The sequence below is a fragment of the Pocillopora verrucosa genome, chromosome 4, assembly GCF_036669915.1.
Source record: "Pocillopora verrucosa isolate sample1 chromosome 4, ASM3666991v2, whole genome shotgun sequence".
NCBI classification, from domain to species: Eukaryota; Metazoa; Cnidaria; class Anthozoa; order Scleractinia; family Pocilloporidae; genus Pocillopora; species Pocillopora verrucosa.
Genome location: NC_089315.1, coordinates 11267034 through 11285114, shown reverse-complemented (window position 1 = coordinate 11285114; position 18081 = coordinate 11267034). Strand labels below are relative to the sequence as shown.

Sequence of the window (18081 nt, the reverse complement as noted above, 5' to 3'; positions counted from 1 at the left end):
ATATTCATATGCGTTATTGACCAAGCGTGAGGTCAAAATGGCTGGATATTGGCCGAGTTCTTTTTTTTTTTTTTGCTTTTTTATGCACTGAGATGAAGTCTCGGTCCATAAAAAAGTAGAAAAAGAACGAGGCTAATATCCAGTAACTTTGACCATACAAGCTTGGTCAAGAGAGTTTATATTCTCTTGGCTTAATCATTAAAGGATTCATTGTATAGCAAAAGATTTCGCTTTGATAAGAATCAAGAATGGCCTGTTTATTTCGAGAGCCGATAGTGAAAGCCAACTGTGTTTGCAGCACAATAAACACAAGAGGGTCGTTTATTTTTTTTTATAATATGCCAACATTGTCCAATGGTTTCGAACTTTGTAAGTTTTCTTGCGTGGGATCATTACGGGAAATTCCCAGCGGGCGAGGGTGGGCCCATCATGCCCGCTCAGGTAGCCAATCCGAACACAGGATTCACTTCATCTTGCCCGCATGCGCTGCTAGCCATATGATAAAGTGACTTACAGAGGAAGATATCTACTGACCAATCATATGTTATCCCATTTCACGATTACAGGTCTCGACATATTGCCTTTTTTCCACGCGAGAGTCAAATTGAACCATTGAGCTACAATATTCAACACATGATGGTCAGTTGATGGTCTAATGAACCATTCATTTTTTTCCTTTAGCCCCTTATGACAGGTTCATCAGTTACCGAAACGAAATATTGGGAAAACATATATTTTACAATTGATCTCAAGTTTATATTTCATTTTTTGTCTTCATCTCTTCTCCCCACCGTGAGGGGAGAAAATGAATAGATAAATAAATGAATGAAAAAAAGAAAGCTCAACAGTTTCCACTTATAGTCATATTGTACATGAACTGATTACTGAGGTGGAGTAAAGCCATAGAGGGCTAGAAATGCAATATCCCAGGTTCAAAATTGAATCAATCAGGATAATCATTATTAAAAATGAACTCAAATGCTTCATTAAAATCAGTTGACACTGAATAACATTGATGAGCAAAATTTCAGTAACACTACTGATAATAATAATTTTCTTTTAGATTAACATGTGACACAGCAAATCATTCAAACTGCTATAAAATGGTGCATCACTACTAATGACTTTAATACGAACGATAACATCAACAATAGCATGCTAATTCATCATCAATTGTACTCAATTTCTTTTCCAAAAAGTCTTAATGACACGTACCAATCGATTCCATCCTATTGAGCTTCCAGTCAAGCATTAGCCCTCTTAGGGCTGGAAATGATATTCCTCAACTCGATCAATAAACCGCTTTAAGGACCATACTTCGACTGCTGATATTTCTTATGTCTAGCAAGTAAAAAGACGCTGATTGATATCAGCGAGCCCGTAATGTGACATGTATACCGGTCAGCGGTTTTTTGGTGCAACAGCTGTCACTTTAACATCTCAGTGTGGATGTCAGCCATAACAATAATGCACTGAACCCACCGGAGGCTTATTACATTTAGGACTAAATGTTATTACATTTAGGACTTTATTACATTTAGGACTTTATTACATTTACTACTGAGGACAGTTATTACATTTAGGCCTTCAACATAGGCTACATCAAAAAGTTGCTAAATGAAGAAAAACTGATGATCTTCGAGTTTATGCTCTTTTCAAAGATTGACCAAGGTTAGTACATCCAGTCATGTGATTGACATGTAAAACGTCATTAAATTCCCCACGCGATAGTACTAAGGGTACCGCTCATGCTTAATGACAGTTAAACGCAGCGAACTTTCGTATTTTTGTCACTTGTTTATTGCGAAATTATCTCGGAAACCTGCCCATAAAGGGAGATTTTCTTGAAATCTGACGTGAGATGGGAAGCACATCCGGATCAAAACAATTATTTACAACATCGGGATTGATAGCGTGTTATCACGCGATCGTTTCGTACTTTGGAATTCTGAACTATTTTCAACATCTAAAGCATGGCCGAGAAAGGAAAATTTATGCGTTTATAGGCGAAAACTCTAACGTAGACATAATTTAGTTTACCAAAATGTAACTACCCCCGGCTGTGGCTGTTTTTCCAGATGTGGTGGTATTTTTAAATGTATCAACAGCTTCCGAAAAGATAGGATTCAAAAGGCTTGACATACAGATTATACCTATTAATTCTATGGTGAAGATATGTGTGCAACCTGCATTTTAGACTTATCATGATCTCGTTGTAGGGTAGAGAATAGTTATCATTGGTCTAGCAACTTAGATTTATTTTTTTGTGTTTTTTGTTCAATGATGGACTTACCGAGATTTCCGGAAACATAATTTTGAGTTACAGTCGGAATTTCCCATCACAAGCGTTTTGAGTGGCACCTTTTTCGGCGAACAAGATCAGCAACTGTTCAATTTTTCTCTTCCCTATAAATCTTTGCAGTCTGTGGATAAAATGTTTTAGCATCGTTTGCGAACAATCGTGTGTTCTTCTGGGCCGGATAAGCAGGGTTGAAAAGAAACCCAGCTGGGGAAAAATGATAAAGCTGTTGATACTTATATACCGGAACCAGCCGACCTGAAGTTTTACCGGATCATACAAATTATTAAGAGCACTTTATTGACTAAATTATGCTGCATAGTTCCTTTATTCCATGAGTGGTAGTTTTATTGATGCACAGGGCTAACGCGGTAATCAATATTTAAGCTTTCTACCTCTCTCTACTATTATATTTTTTGAATTAAAAGTACTCAGGCCTAAATTTGTTTGAAATGTTATAGTTACAATAGAGAACTGTGCCTTAACCAAGCCCATAAGTTAAAGACTTCTCTTTGCAAAGCAGTAATACTCTCCATCGCGTTGAATAGATCGCATTTAATTTGAATCTTTTATGATTAATAATATTTTACTGGAACGTCAAGGAGTTTTCTTTATGAGTTGGTGATGGTCAACTGAGCCCTCACCGAGACGTGACAAGCACCCTCTCAAATATCATTTTCGGAGTGAAGTTACTCGAGAGAGTCTTCGTTCGTGAGTTAAAATCTGGAAGTATAAAAAACTTGGAGGATTAAACGTTCTGCTCAGATGTAGATAGGACACAAAATATTTAGATCCTGAATTACCAGTCCTTCACAAGGATATTTTAATGTTCTTTGTTGACATTAGATCTATTTATAATCATGCACAGGGACAGGAAACTATCCTTTCTAACAATAAAGATATTTAATAGGAGGGAAACCTTTCTTTGTAATGGAATGGTTTTCCAAAGGAATCATTCATATTCGAGAGCCCTCGAATATGCCTCTCTCCTTTCAAGAATTTCAAACGGAATATGACTGTAGAGATATTTTTGACTGGGGCACCTAACTTCGAGTTGCCTCCTAAAGAAAATTATCTAGGAAATTGTATCAAGATCGAATTTGAAGGTGTTGACATTGATCTCCAAAAAGCAATGCAAGTACAAAAGATTTCTTGTGATTACCAAATGACCAACCAATCATTTCTTACTGGCCCAGCTAAATGGAATAACACTATGAATTTAAACCCTCTGAATTGGAACACTTCTTCAAGTTGGCGAACAGGATCTGTAGAGAGAATAAAATAAAAGAATTCATTTCAAATTCCTACATAGAATTATAGTTATACGAGGAAAGAATTATGTCGCTTTGGTATTAAACAAGATAGTGACTGTTTGTATTGCGGAATGAAGACTCTATCGAACATACCTGTATTGATTATCAATTCTAAAAAGCTCTTTTGCGAAGAGTCAGTCAGTGATTTGATGACACATTATTCTAATCTTTATCCGTCAGTTAAAGGAATATTATTTGGGTTGTTGTCTTCCTCTCCAATTTTAAAAAAAGTTCTCTCATGTGAAATCAATTAAACGTTGTTTTTTATGCGCTATTACATTTATACCAGCAAACTTCATAATCGATCAAGTATTCTCTCGGACTTAGTAAAAAACTAAGCATCAAATGCAATGTGGAGCAGATAGGTTAAAGTTTATTTTCGTCTGTCCGGTAACTGTACCTTCAGGTTTATTTTTTATGTTATAATCCTAATTATTCCCCTCTTCTCTAACAACATTGTAATTTCCTACTTAGAGAAAAACGGAACCAAAAAAATTTACAAAACGAGAAACTTTTGCTGACGCACTTGAGTGGTGAACAAGAGCTGTTAGCCAGGGAAAAAATTTGCATTCCAACGATAATTTAATTTCTTATGATGAACACACAATAAATCGTTCATTAGTTAACATAATTGATAACAGAATGTTTGTTCTCAAATGTTCCTCGCCGAAGTATTCACCCTTTGAGTCGGCATACGCCCACTGTTACTGGAAAGCTTGCGATTGGTGAACTGGTTTTGGTGCAGGGGAAATCTCTGAATTCTTCCTCTATAACACTAAAAGCACCAGTAAGAATCTGAAATTAGTATGTGCACAGCATACCCGTATGCAATGTTCTCCTTCACTAGCAACACATGTACAGGTATAATTCCAAGTTGTATAATTTTTACAGACGCGAATCCTCTACAATTTTCGTTTCAACATTTATGCTTAAAATTCATTAGGGACTATATTCGTCCAGAGCTCTTTTCGAACTAACAGTAACAAAAATCTGCTTTCTTGATAAGCATTGCTGTAGACAAATTTATAGATCAAACTTGAAATAATATATTTTTTTCAAACACAGTCCAGAGCTTAAGTGTTCACGTTGGAATCCAGTGCTCTGTTACAGTAAATGGATCAAACAAACTGCAGTAAACAAGTATATATATTTCTACAAGCTTGCATAATTATTGTATTTACATCCTAAATATATCAACAGTAGGTACTATTATCAACGTATCAGAATAGACTTTCTCTGTGACATATAATCTTAACAGGATTCAAAATATTTATTTGCATGGGAAGTGATTCGATTTTTACTGATAAGCATATCTCTGTTGCGTCTGAAGCATTAAAGCACACTCAAGCTTGAAACTACCAAGAGCGCCGGTGTGCAGTCAATTGGGTCGAAAAAACGACTGTTAATTTATTCCTGTCTCCGAGAATTGTTTGTCTGTGTGGTTTCAGGATGTCACACAAACGCACGCTACACCTTGCCGTGTCTGGCGCTTTGCCCAAGTCGCCATTTTAAACTGATTTTGTCGATCTATAATAACAAAGTCGTACATCGCCGACGGTAGAGCTCAAATCACTTAGAATTTATCTTCATGATAACTTCAGATTTTTTTCATGGATTTAGAGGCTTTGATTTGTTTTGCATAAGTTATCAGCCCGGAAGGTTATTCTACCAGAGATTATTTATAACCATCCAATCATGAAACTTCACTTTCCTTGAGCGCTTGACCTAATAATATGACAGGGTTACTTTACCGATATGCTAATTCCAGCATTGCTTTACCGTCGATTTGCCTTCGTTACTAAGCTTTTGTTACCGCGATTTCGAAAATTGTTGACGAGGAGGGCCCTAAGTAGAAATTTTGCAATACTCAAGGTGAAAGGAGCTTCTGTTCTCACATTCGAGCTCGAGCAATCTACATGTATACTATTGGCCTGTTGAAACCTTGCCACAGAAGATTGACTTACTCTGCTCAAGGTTAACAGCATCTTGTAAAGTCAAAACAAGAAATGCAGGAGAATGGAAAGAGGATTCGATCATATCAGCTTGATGGTCCGAAGTTCTCTATGTTTTTTTGTTCTCGCGAGAACAGACAAGAAAATGCACTCGACTCGACTTATCATATTTTAGGATCATGGGCTTGAACAAAACCTGAACTTGAAAATTCTTGCCAGAAGAAAGGTATTATCGAACAGACCTAAAATACGCGGGTTCTTTGCTAAACAAGGATGGAGCAGATCACTAAACCAAAAGGTAGGAATGAAGTACTTTATGCTGCGCCTTTGCCCTCTCGACAGATGAGCGCCGGCTAACTTATTTCGCAACATGATGTTAGCGTTTTGGTATGATGAAATCAGGAACCTTAAATTCTTTGCTTTATCGAGTTTCCTTACAAATAGCAATAATTCGGATCGGATTGGAAAACTGTTATTTTAACTAGTTGGAACAAAACCTGAGTGAAATACTCGAAGTTTTAGTGTGCACATAGTTCACGCAACTGAGCCGTGGACTTGTAAATAGGTTAAGCGCTGCGATTAATACAAACGTATTATTTACTCGTGAAAAGGTTTCAGTTCATAGGAAAATCAACCATTTCAGCCTACTTGAATCATTGTATGTCCTTTTTTTATTCTCATACATTTAATAAGAACATTTTAATCTGATTTGGTCTACGACACCTTTAAGTTTGATGCTTAAAGCGAAAGCTTAGATCACTTGAATAATATTCAAACCACATATACAATTTCGTACGAATAATAAAGGTCACGGTTCCCAAATGTCTGGAGAGGAAGTATGAACATTAAATAACTAAATTGTATGCTATTTTCTGATAAGGCATCTGTGATACCGTTTATCCTAATACGCTAAAAAGAAATACTATAAGAGTCGACACTTTGAGAGATTCGGATTATGGACGTAAGGAAATCATCGCCACTCGAAAGTGAGCCTCGTTCGTCCTGTGCGCATGATAAAATGGGTTAGAGCCTGCACGCCTATTCATATTTCCTTGGTTTTAAAAAATATCAATGAACCTTTTGAAAGCAGGAATGCAACAAAATATAACGGGTGCAGATCGAGGTAACGGCTACCTATTTCTAAAAAATAGGGAAACATCCTTAAAGTTGAGCTTTCATGGGTGTTCAGCTTAATACTAAAATTTGTCGTTGCACCTTAATAATGCTGATGGTTTCCGCCTTCATATGTGCACAAATAACAAGTTGGGGAGACCTTTAGGGTCCTTTAAAACATTACATGGATTAGTCAGATGGCTGAAATTTTTGACTTAAGGCTTGTAAAACTTAAACGGTAAATAACAATAACCTAACGTAAAACATTAATTTTTTCTCTCACAACAGTCATTTCCGCATAAACGCTCTCGGAAAACAAAATCCAGGTCTGATGTACTCATTCTTATCAGTGTCAATCAATTCTTCTTGTATTTCTTTAGTTAGCTTGCTATCTATTCGATAATTAACAAATGGAGAAGCCTTGACAGTGCTCTGTTCTGTTATAAAGCACGCAGGAAGCGGCTAGAGCACGAAAGAAGTTATGTAGGCATAACTTCATTGTAAAATCCTGTACATACAAAAATACGACTGAAAAGGCTTAAGTTGGTTATATTCGTGCGATTTAAGGCTAATTTTTTAATATGTCGAGACCATTACAGGATAACGGTTTCACAATTATGTAATAGAACTTGCGCAAGGAGAGAAGTGAATTGTTATATTTTATATCATATTTTATGGTTATGCTAACAAAAACTTACTCTTCCCTCGTATTCTTATAATCCATTTATGATAAAAATGCGGCGAAAGATTGATGATCTCTCTCCAAGATCGTTTTTTTGGACGTCGAAGCAACTTTTTGCCATATATTTCCTCCTCACAACTTGCACTATTTGCCCCGCGGCGATCCCAAAAATCTTTGCGCAAAAACAAGGATCCGATTTCTGTCCAATAGGATTTGTTGCGGGAAATTTGAATTTTTGACACGGTAACAGTTTGAAGGAACAATTAAACGACTGAAACTCAGATCAGTGAACTATTTTGTAAACGATGACTATAATGGAAAAAAACCAAGGCTATTGATATCGTAAGTTTGGTATGAATTATGGCTGTGTGAAGCTGTAGTATGCTTGTAAGCTCTCTCACAGAACCATTTGTGTTTTCTTACAAGAAGATAAATTTATTTAGCCAACCCATATCTAGAACTAACCATTTACTCTAGGAATGACCCTGTTAACCAAAAAATGAGTTTTGTTATATTTTTGGCAATTAAATAGCGGTGTAATATGTGACTAACTCAGTCTTTAGACCGTACGATATTTACGCCACTATCTGCGTCGTTGCACATACTGTAAGATTTTACGCCGTTAGGTAATTTTTAGCCGTTAGCGTAAAATCTCTCAGTATGTTGATATACCGACTGGAAGAAATTACTGTGTTATCAACGTAAAGTCTTACAGTATTTATATTACTGACTTGATATGGTCTTACTAAATTAATGTAATTTGCGAAACGAAACGACATGAAAATCTGTAATTTGCGAAATGGAAATGTGCCAATGATTTGCAAAATAGAAATTGCAAATTTGAAAATCATTAGCATATTTCCATATTTCTATTTGGAAATGCGCTAATGATTTGCAAAATTTGCGTGGCGAACTTGCGAAATCTCCACTACGTTCGTGAATAACACAATGCGTTGTTTAGGCCATGGAGCGCAGAAGTAATTTGAAATGTTAGTTGATGCTGTAACTGTTCTGTCTATAAGGAGTAATTAATGTATGTTGTCGATGAATAATTCGAATTCGTGACACGACACTCACCGGCTTGGCCGGAAATGCCCATGGAAAGTGTCGCAACATGTTTCTAGATGAAATATCATGTTTGCCAGGAAAATGTAACTGACCCAAGCTCTTTTATTTTCTTCGCTAGTTATTTTTATTATTATTTGGCTAGCTGCAATCCACAATCACGCTGAACTGACCGATTCATTCTTCTGGCTTGCTCACGAGTGAGCGCAGCGAATGAGTGAGATGTCGAGTTGAACGCGAGAAAAGAAATTCCATATCTAAGAGCAACCACGTATCATTTTGTTTATCATATAAACACAATGGCCCTTTACTGAGAAGAAAAGCCGACTACATTTATGAATGAATATAAATGAATCGACAATCCCCAAATAACAATCGTAGGGTGCGTTGGCGCTAACTCCCAAGATAGAAAAATGCGTTGAATCACGAATGCAAAAACAACAATGGTCGTAATTTTCAATTTACAAAATTCTCATTTATTGACTTTGTCCTTACCGACAGAAGAAGTCTTTCAGGTAAACAGCCAAAATCGGCTAGTAGAAAATCTTCCAGTTGTCGATTTTCATTCTCAGCCGAGAGAAATGCTAACACCAAAGCCACTGAATAGGTAACTTTCGGTTTTTTCTTTTAGTATATTGATTTTCTTCGCCTTCTAGGTAAGTTTGAACCTCACTGTCTGTCGCGATACGGATTTTTTAGTGTTTTAGCTGCGTAATTCTAGAGAGCTCCAACAACACTCAGGTATTTATTCATCGACCTGACCGAGAGGCGCCAAAGGCGAGTGACGTATCAGCAGCTGATTGGCTATATCAACAAAAAAGGAAAAATTCGAAATTTTTCCATACGCATAATAACGCAATTTATACGATAAAGTGCTTTTGCGTAGGACGAATTTTTAAAATAGTGCGTCATCAGATATTATCACGTAGTATATTCCTCGCAAAATTTTAAAGTGAGACGAAACGAAAGCGGAATTAATATTGCGACAAGAAGTGAGTTTTACCATGCATAGGTAATAAATGTATGTAACACAAAATATGTCATAGCAATTTATCAGTTACAAAGTTTAATTCGGTACCCCGCTGTTTTTATAATAGGACTTGGTTTTATTCCTTACTGAGCAATTTTCCTTCATGATATTAAAGAATTAGAAAAGAACAGAAGGCATAGAAATTTTACCAAACAATGGAAATCGAAATTTTCGAACCATAATGGATAAGAATTTGCCAGTTTTGTTGTAAAATTAGGCTGAAGTGCTGGATAACTTCGCTCCTTTTTCTTCATTGCCATAATCTATTGTTGACTCATGTTTATATCTTTCCAGCTAAAATATAAAGCGTTGCTTTGAGGACCATGAATGGTCCATAGAGAAAGTTGTCGGGGAGAGAGTAGGTCTGAAGTTCTTAGGGTGTGTGTGTGTTTTTTTTCTTTTGTTAACATCTTCGCGGGTTTTTTTACGATATAATTTGATGAAGGTAACTTAGGGAAATACATTTTTTCCCTGTCACAATAACAACTTTTCAAAAAGGGAAAAATAGGAGAAAACGCAAGAAAACAGAAGGAAATAGGGAAGACAGGATAGTTCAGAGAAAGCACGCGTGCGGGAAGAGGAAAAAACGCGGAGGGCGATATTAAAGAAGAAGGGGGAGCCCAGGGGAAACGGGAGAAACCAAGAAAACAGGATTATGAATAGAGGCAAGACCAGAGGAATTAAGAGAAATTTGAATTAAAAAAAAGGGCAAACAGAAGGAAACACTTGGTAATAAAGTCTTGGTGGATATTACACGGACAATGGGGTTTTAGGAAGAGAGACCGCTGGACCGCTGGCAAAAATTCTGCTTTGATTGCAATTTTTATCACAATTTGGTTATGCGGTTCTCTCTTCTGTTTTAGACTTCATCTTGAAGGTATAAATGCCACAAAGTGTTATTTTTTGCGGTATATATGCGATAAAAAACCTTCTTGCTCTCTTTGTAGGGGTTCAGGCGTCCAGAAACACAATAACGACTGGAAGATGCCAGGCTACATGCTTTCTACTGCTGAGAAACAACGGCTCGGCTCCAAGTATATGTGTAATTCATGTGGTTTGCTTTTACGGGATGCCATGCAAACTACTTGTGGTCATTTCTACTGTAGTTCTTGTTTGGCCAGCTTATTTCGGTAAGTTCGAACATTTGGGAATTACATTTCAAATTGTGTTCATCAATGTTGTCGTTACCAAAAACAGTTTTCAGATTTAGGTACTACACTCGTTTGATGTTACATGTTACAACAGTACACATGGCTACCTTGGTTTGACACTAGCTTCATTGAGTCATACATTTAAATTATCATGCCATGCACTTTTCCCCTTTCATTTTCTAGACAGCGCACCTTGGTGTCTGTTTCTTTTTGAGGAAAATGATTTTGGAAACATTTTTGTATAACACTATACTGTTCCTTAGAAAGGTTTGGTCCAAAAGTTTATCTATTGTCTTGCTTGTTTTCTTGCATCAAAGAACTGTATGCATAGTGATGTATAACTGTATTTGTCAGATCCGTAAATTTCATGAACAAGGCTTATAACAGGGTAATTTAGTATAATCAATAGAGTGGATAATGTAAATTGGCCACTGTAAAGAGTTTAAAGGCTAACGTTTTGAGTGTTAGCCCTTTGTCAGAGTGATTGAAGGAATTGGAAGATACATTTTTGTTCTAGAGTTTTGTGGCATTCTGAACTGCCTAGATGTAGAGAAAGGCTGCAAAAGGAAAGGCAGGAAAGGCTTATAACAGTTTGACAAGATGTAATTTGGTTCTATTTTCACTGCAATTAGCCCGTATTGTTTGATACAAATATATCCATTTTGATAAAATACATTGAAGTTGTGACTTAATGCCATTTAGAAATGGATCTACAAGAATGACCTGTCTACAGGACCAGAAAGAGTTTCTCCCAAATGAGGTAGGACTTGAGGTATAATGGCAAAACCAGAATTCCTTCAAAGGTTACCTTCTCTGCCTTGCCCATGGGCTCATGTTTACTAACATGGCTGTCATACTTGTTTTCAATTTTCTAATATTTACCAGATTTTGATGTCTCAAGTGGAAACTAATGACAGTTTCCTTGTTGTATTGGCAGGAAAAACTGCTGATAACAACTATTCCTGTATGTTGTAGAAAAAAGTTGCTGAATTTTAAGCTTGGGTATGAAATAAAGAAAGATCACTTTTGTCTTGCCATGAGCATGGGATAAAGGAAAATTTCTATGTCTTTGTGATGAATGGTACCTCAGACCTTCAGATACAGAGCTTTAATGTACTGCCACTATGCTGCAGTTACTCTATGATGAAGGTGAGACGGCTTAGTGCAGCATAATAGAGCATCATGGCTCAGAATTCGAAGGATTGGGGAACAATTCATTAAAGGGACTCAGAATATTTTCTTTTTCCAATGTCAGTGACTGACACCATGGAAACATCTTTCTTTATTTCTGTACATCTGAACTACACAAAGAACTTTAACCCTTCCTCATCTTTTGAAAACTGAACAAATGAAAGTACACACACTACAATTCCATGACACAAGGTAGAGGAGATTTTGATCACCTTACTTAAAAAACATCACTGGAAATTGTTTGATGTGTCATTTAATTTGTTTAACTCAACTTCCTCTATAATTTTACTCTCACTTATCCTTAAACATTTTCTCATAATATTTGTAAAGGTATTTCCTGATAACTTCATGAGACGTGAAGTACAAGCCTTTGTTGTCAATTGTACTTTTGAGGATGAAGGATGCAATTGGAAAGGAGAAGTCAGACACCTAGAGGTATAGTAAATGTTTAATTGGATTAATTGTTATGCACCTGAACCTACATTCCAAAAATTTCAACAGAACATCATGGGGAAAGAAGTTTTGGTCCTAGGAAACAGTATTTGAATCATGCCATCAAAATACTATGACTTAATACAACAGTTCCAGTGACAAGACCCTGAAATGATACACTACTGTAGACAGTGTACATTCTGGGACTATGCCATAAAACTCATACTCTGTTTACAGACCATGCTTTGACTGCAATGTTAGAAATGTTAGCTTCAGTGATCATTTTGAATTTAGAGGGAGAAAGTAACACTTTCACCTTAACTCATTTTAAAAAAGAAGAAATGCACAGCAACCATTATCACACTGATATGAACTAATCTACAATCATTAATAATGCTCTAACAATCAGTGAAGCAAAAGAACTACTTATTGAGGGCAAGATCTGCTATGAGTTCGAGGCATTCTTCCTGCTTGGAGTGTTGTATTAAGCTTTTCCAAGGGATACTATTTCAAGGTGATGAATGTCAAGAAGCTCATATAAGAGGTAAAAAACCTTCGATTGAGGGTTGGTCGTACTGGGCAGTCATTTTGATCATTTTGAATCCAGAGAGTGTGGCTGAAGAACACTGAGAAGTTATTTTTGGTCACAGAAATCTAGTAAAACAGGGTTTAAAAGTTGTGCTGAAAGACTTATTGCACTATGGTCCTTCCTTATTGTATAACCTGCTTGTGAAAAACTGCATATATTGTGTTCGTGTTTTCTAATGCAGCCAATTTGAAGGCCTCCTGCTTGAAGGAGAGACTGTATTAGTAAGCTAATCAATATTGTCTCCAAAACAGAACCACTTGAGTAACTGTGAGTTCCTTAAAATTCCCTGTGTACATCCTGAGTGTGGAGCACAAGTGAAAAAATCAGATCTTACCCAACACTTGGAAAAGGAATGTAAGTGCAGACTGGAAACCTGTGGATTCTGCAAGAAGCAAATCAAACTTAATAAGATGAAGGTATGTTTCAAAAACTAAGTATTTTGAAATTCTTGAGCTAATGTGAATTTGTATGTAACCCTGACCCTTTTCCCATTGCCAGCACTGACTTTGACATTAGAATTTCTAGTTTCAGTGGTATTATCCTCTTAGTTTGTGGAACCATTTGCAAAACATCCATTCAATTAAACTCATCTTTTGTGTTAAAAATATCTTTGGCTAATGCAGAAAAAGCATTAATATTTTGATTGCTTAGACTGCTGAGACAGTTAAGAATTGCACAAAGTTTGTTTTTTGTCAGTTGCATCTACTGTACATAGTAAACTGACAAATGTTTTGTAGTTGATGTTCATTATACTTAACCTGGCATTCCTCAAGGCTTCAAAATTTAAAGCATAGTTAGCTATGAGGGATGTGACCAGAGGTTATGTGTATGTTTTGTATAACACTGTATGTGCCAAAGTAACTCCACCTTTCAAACTGTGTGGTTTTACAGCATCACCATGAGACAGATTGCCCAGCATATCCAGTTGTTTGTCAAAAATGCAACAAAGATGGAATTCCCAGAGCAAAGGTAAACTATAAAGATATGATTTGATTCAAATGTTTCTCTTGTTTTGAATTTTTCAATCAGACCATGCTTTATTGATGGATTTGGGTTGGAAACAAAGGAATATGAAACACTACATGTTACAGGGAAAACTGGTGTGAAAAAATTTGAATTGAAACACTTCATATAAATTTTGGAGCCAGTATTGAAATCTTCCAATGAAAGTTGGTCAGTAGAGTGCATAGTACAATTTGGAATGTTGTTGGTATGTGCCATTGTGTGTATGGTCTGGTCACAGAAACATGTCGCCATTTTAGTAATTCTAAAGCACCTGATTTTGCTTTCAAGTCGTTTAGTTGCATGTATAAAATTGGACATAAATGTTATGGCAATACAAGCCAGTGTCTAATAGCTTTTGATGGTTGGAATTGGAGACAAGCTTGAAATTGAATAATTTAAAACAATTCTCCCTGAATGTAAATTCCAGGTAAAGTTGTCTGGGTATGATACCCAACCAGGGTTGTTGTGTTGTTTTCTAGCGAAAGATTTTGTGTTGTGTTGTGTTGTGTTCTAGTGCCACCCCACGCCAAAGAGAATACATCGATAAAGTGACCCTGTGAAACTTCATTTTAATGGTGTATCCTCGAGATATCACAGCTTTCGTCGTGTAAAGTTGGTATCTTTTCTCTCTTTAAAGCATAACATTGTATCCTATCGTTTTGTACGTCAGCTTTTACAACATCAAGATCCAATAATGGGAGACTGTGATAGTGTACAGGGACCATGCCCATTTTCACAGATTGGCTGCTCTGCGACTGAGGTACTTATTGACAGCCTTTTACTAAAATTATGTTAATATGGTATAGTTCCTCAATTAACCAATGCAGTCAGAATTCGATGAAAGGGGAATACAGATACGTGTATTCGCGTCGAAGCACGTCATGTCTAGGAAACTCAGTTAAGTCCCAGCCACACTGTTTTGATCGTGTTTCACTTCGGGGCCCCGTCCAGGTCCAGCGTGTGTTGAAAGGAGGCATCCGGTTCGATTTTAGTATCGCAGTACATACAACTATCAGTGGAACCTGCGTTAAGCTGTCACCCACTGGGAATGGCGGGTGCCCGCTGAATACAGGTGGACCGCCTATACAGGGTCCACGGATAGGGTGCGGTAAAAAACGGTTTTATGCTATGATTGACCACTTCATGTACAAAAACTTGCTCAAAAATTTCGGGAGATGAAGATGGATAAGATATACTTTAAAGCTTATTCTTAGTTTTATTTGAGCGGCTCCCCCTTAAGTGACCTTTCAGTGGTGATGAGAAGAAGACAATAGGAAAAGGCCGTTGGCACTCAGTACAGTGTTACTACGACCGCTTAATAGAAGTGACCACCTAAAAGAGGTGGAAATTACAGTGGGAAAGAATTTCGGGACTTTGACAACCGACCACTTAATACAGGGTAACCGGGTAATACGGTGCCGCTTAATACAAGTTGGACTGTACCTCTAAACAGTTTTGATATTTGCTGCATATCGTATCGCAAGCATAAGGGAACCGCAAGGGAAGTTAAGGAAACAGGCAACGCCGAGAAGCTGGGAACTCTTTTAATCTTAAAGTAAACCAAAGATACAGATGTATGCTTTCGTTCGGTCCGTAAAAGATCGATTTGATAGCAAGGAGACTTGGATAAGTTTGTGGGACTCTTCTTTTGTGTGGGTTTGATTAATCATGTGACTGCTGATGTACATGTACCAATTCCTAAATCGTATTGGCCTGTTGAGTGTACATTGAAATCTTTCTTAATGGCGCACTTCTCTTCCACAGGCCCTCACCCAGAAGCAGAGGAAAGAGCACCTGGAGAAACATAATACATTCCACACTACTCTGCTTTTACATTATGCTATACGAATGAGCAAAGAGATGGAAGCACTTTTAGTGGGTGACCCCAGAATTGTGTCTAGAAACCCACACATCCTCTCAAATTACGACAGTGTAATTGCAGATCTTCTCGCTCAAGTTCAAACTCAGGCGGGTGAAACGAGGAATTTACGCGAAAAATGCCGAGAGCACAGTGAGAGAATTACCGCCTTGGAGAGGAAAGTGGCTTCAGGAAATCTGTCGGGTTCCGCTACAACTGCCCAAATACCTGGCGAGTCGAACGGTGGTACACAAAACTCAGAAGTTACACGAAGGATTACCAACATTGAAAACCGAACCGCTGACCACGAAGTTCTTCTGGTAGAGAACAATCGCACAATGGAGGAAGTTAGACGTGACGTGGGTAATATGAAAAGGCAACTTGACACCACCCAGGAGAGTACCAGAAGGCACGACAGAAGGATTGAATCTATAGAGCACACACTGGCACTCAGGAACGTAACCCTGGCTGATTTGGAGGAGTATGTAAAACAGCAAGAGTTCTCAAGCTACGATGGCCAGCTGTTGTGGAAGATTCCTGATTATGCTCGCAAACGAAATGACGCAGTGACAGGCCAGCAAGTCTCTTTCTATAGCCCTTGTTTCTACACCAGTCGCTATGGCTACAAAATGTGCGCTCGCATTTACCTGAACGGGGACGGAATGGGAAAAGGAACGCACATCTCGATCTTCTTTGTGGTCATGCGCGGTCAGTATGACGCGCTGCTCCGTTGGCCATTCAGACAGAAGGTCACCTTCATGTTGCTGGACCAGGATAACGTGGAACACGTGATTGACGCCTTCAGACCCGATCCGAACAGCTCATCTTTCCAGAGGCCAAGAAGAGAAACAAACATCGCCAGTGGGTGTCCAATGTTCTGCTCGCTTGCTGAACTGAATAATCACGCATATGTCAGGGATGACGCCATGTTCCTGAAAATAATTGTGGATATTTCTGATCTGTGAAGGGGAACTTTGAGTTGCGGTTTGTCATTTGTTTTGAAATTACCTTTTACCAAAATTTCCCAAATTACCAAATTTTCATTTGACATTACCATTGCTCTGACATGGCTTATACATGCTGCATAAGTGATACATGGCAGTTGTTATCGTTTGTTTTGTACCTGAAGTGACGAGCATTTTCTTCGTTGGGCAGCACAGTTTTAATTTTGATTTGATGTTCTGATCTCAATGTGATGTAAAGGGAAGTCTGTTTCTCTTTATTACAATTATGGCAGTTGAAGCTATCAGCTTGCTCTCCGTCAAGTCGTCTTAATGTTATACCTTTACCCTCACCCACGATCGATTACGGTGTAAGTTCGATGTTCGGCATGAAGCGTTATGCAGAGCTATAGTAAATAGTATTGTTTTGTCTCCAACTAAATTATATGTCATATGATTTTTTCTGGATTTGATAATTTATGATGATATTGCTATGCGATCGATGTAGGTGCAATGTTTTTCTAAAACGGGTAATTCGGTAGCTGTTTGCTTTAGCGAATGAGATATAGTGGTAAGAAGTAAAGGTAATTCGGAGTGACTTTAGCTAAAGTTGACGATTTAATTATTTTTCCTACGTTTGGCTGATTTTGATTTTTGCAGTTTTGCGGTTAAGATTGGTTAAAACCATAACAATTTTTGCGTAACTCCTATTTAGTGCTCAGCATCTACACACTAGTGAGTTTGTAGTACACGTGACGTAATGCTTAGTTAGTAACCTTACGCTTAGAGAGTAACAGTTTTGGTTTATGTTGTGTGAGTTGCGTTATGCGCCCACTGAGGCACAATCCGTTTCCGATGGCGATGAAGAATGATCAGTTTTGAATCAACGAAAATAAAATGAGTGTTTAGCTTCGGTAAACCAAATTTTGATTATGAAGAAACGGAAGCATACAGTGTAGGCAATGTTCTCTTTTGTTTTAATGTTGTGGAATACCTTTTCCGCGATGCGTCGAGAATTCAGACTTCAGCTGGACTGCGGCGCCATCGAGAGGATCTCTTCAATATTTTTTTAAAGAAAGTTTTACCATTCTTGGAAGTTGGTTTTGAAGCGTGTAAGGAGTGTGAAGTCACGTCTGCATGCGTCTCCGTTAACGATTATAGTGCATTCGATTCTCCCTTAAGACTATCTAAAACTTCAGCTTCGCTACGAGAGCTGACTATTATGGCGGTCTCAGTCACGAGGAAAATTTTCGTTATTTTTCGAAAATGGTTGCTTGAGATGGTCAATCAGAGAATTTGCAATGTCTTTTTGGTGTCTTTTGTGCTGACCTCCTCGCGGTGGACACTGGAAACGCTTTTTGTTTGTTAAGTGGGGGTCTCTTTGTGATTTCTTTTTTCGCTCAAAGCAAAAACAATTAAAGACCTGGGAAGAACTGCCAGTGATAAATTGTCTGCTGGAT

At 37.6% G+C, this 18081-nt stretch overlaps 1 protein-coding gene across 5 annotated transcripts in view; it reads left to right on the top strand.

Moving 5' to 3' along the window:
• The first annotated feature begins 1655 nt into the window (after positions 1-1655).
• Positions 1656-18081, top strand: part of LOC131777418 (TNF receptor-associated factor 2-like) — a 17108-nt gene continuing 682 nt past the window's right edge. Inside the window, exons 1-8 of one of the 5 annotated variants that reach the window (XM_066165233.1) lie at positions 1656-1671; positions 10402-10584; positions 11308-11365; positions 12127-12231; positions 13069-13233; positions 13709-13786; positions 14493-14582; positions 15587-18081. The exon at positions 15587-18081 is cut by the window's right edge and continues 682 nt beyond it. In XM_066165233.1, the coding sequence (XP_066021330.1) occupies positions 10439-10584; positions 11308-11365; positions 12127-12231; positions 13069-13233; positions 13709-13786; positions 14493-14582; positions 15587-16645 (1701 nt within the window). In that variant the 5' untranslated portion in view covers positions 1656-1671; positions 10402-10438 and the 3' untranslated portion in view covers positions 16646-18081. Of the gene's footprint in view, positions 1672-5113; positions 5863-6488; positions 6688-7646; positions 7702-9413; positions 9437-10401; positions 10585-11307; positions 11366-12126; positions 12232-13068; positions 13234-13708; positions 13787-14492; positions 14583-15586 lie in introns of those variants that run through there. The other 4 variants (XM_066165231.1, XM_066165229.1, XM_066165232.1 and 1 more) reach the window with 4 other exon arrangements.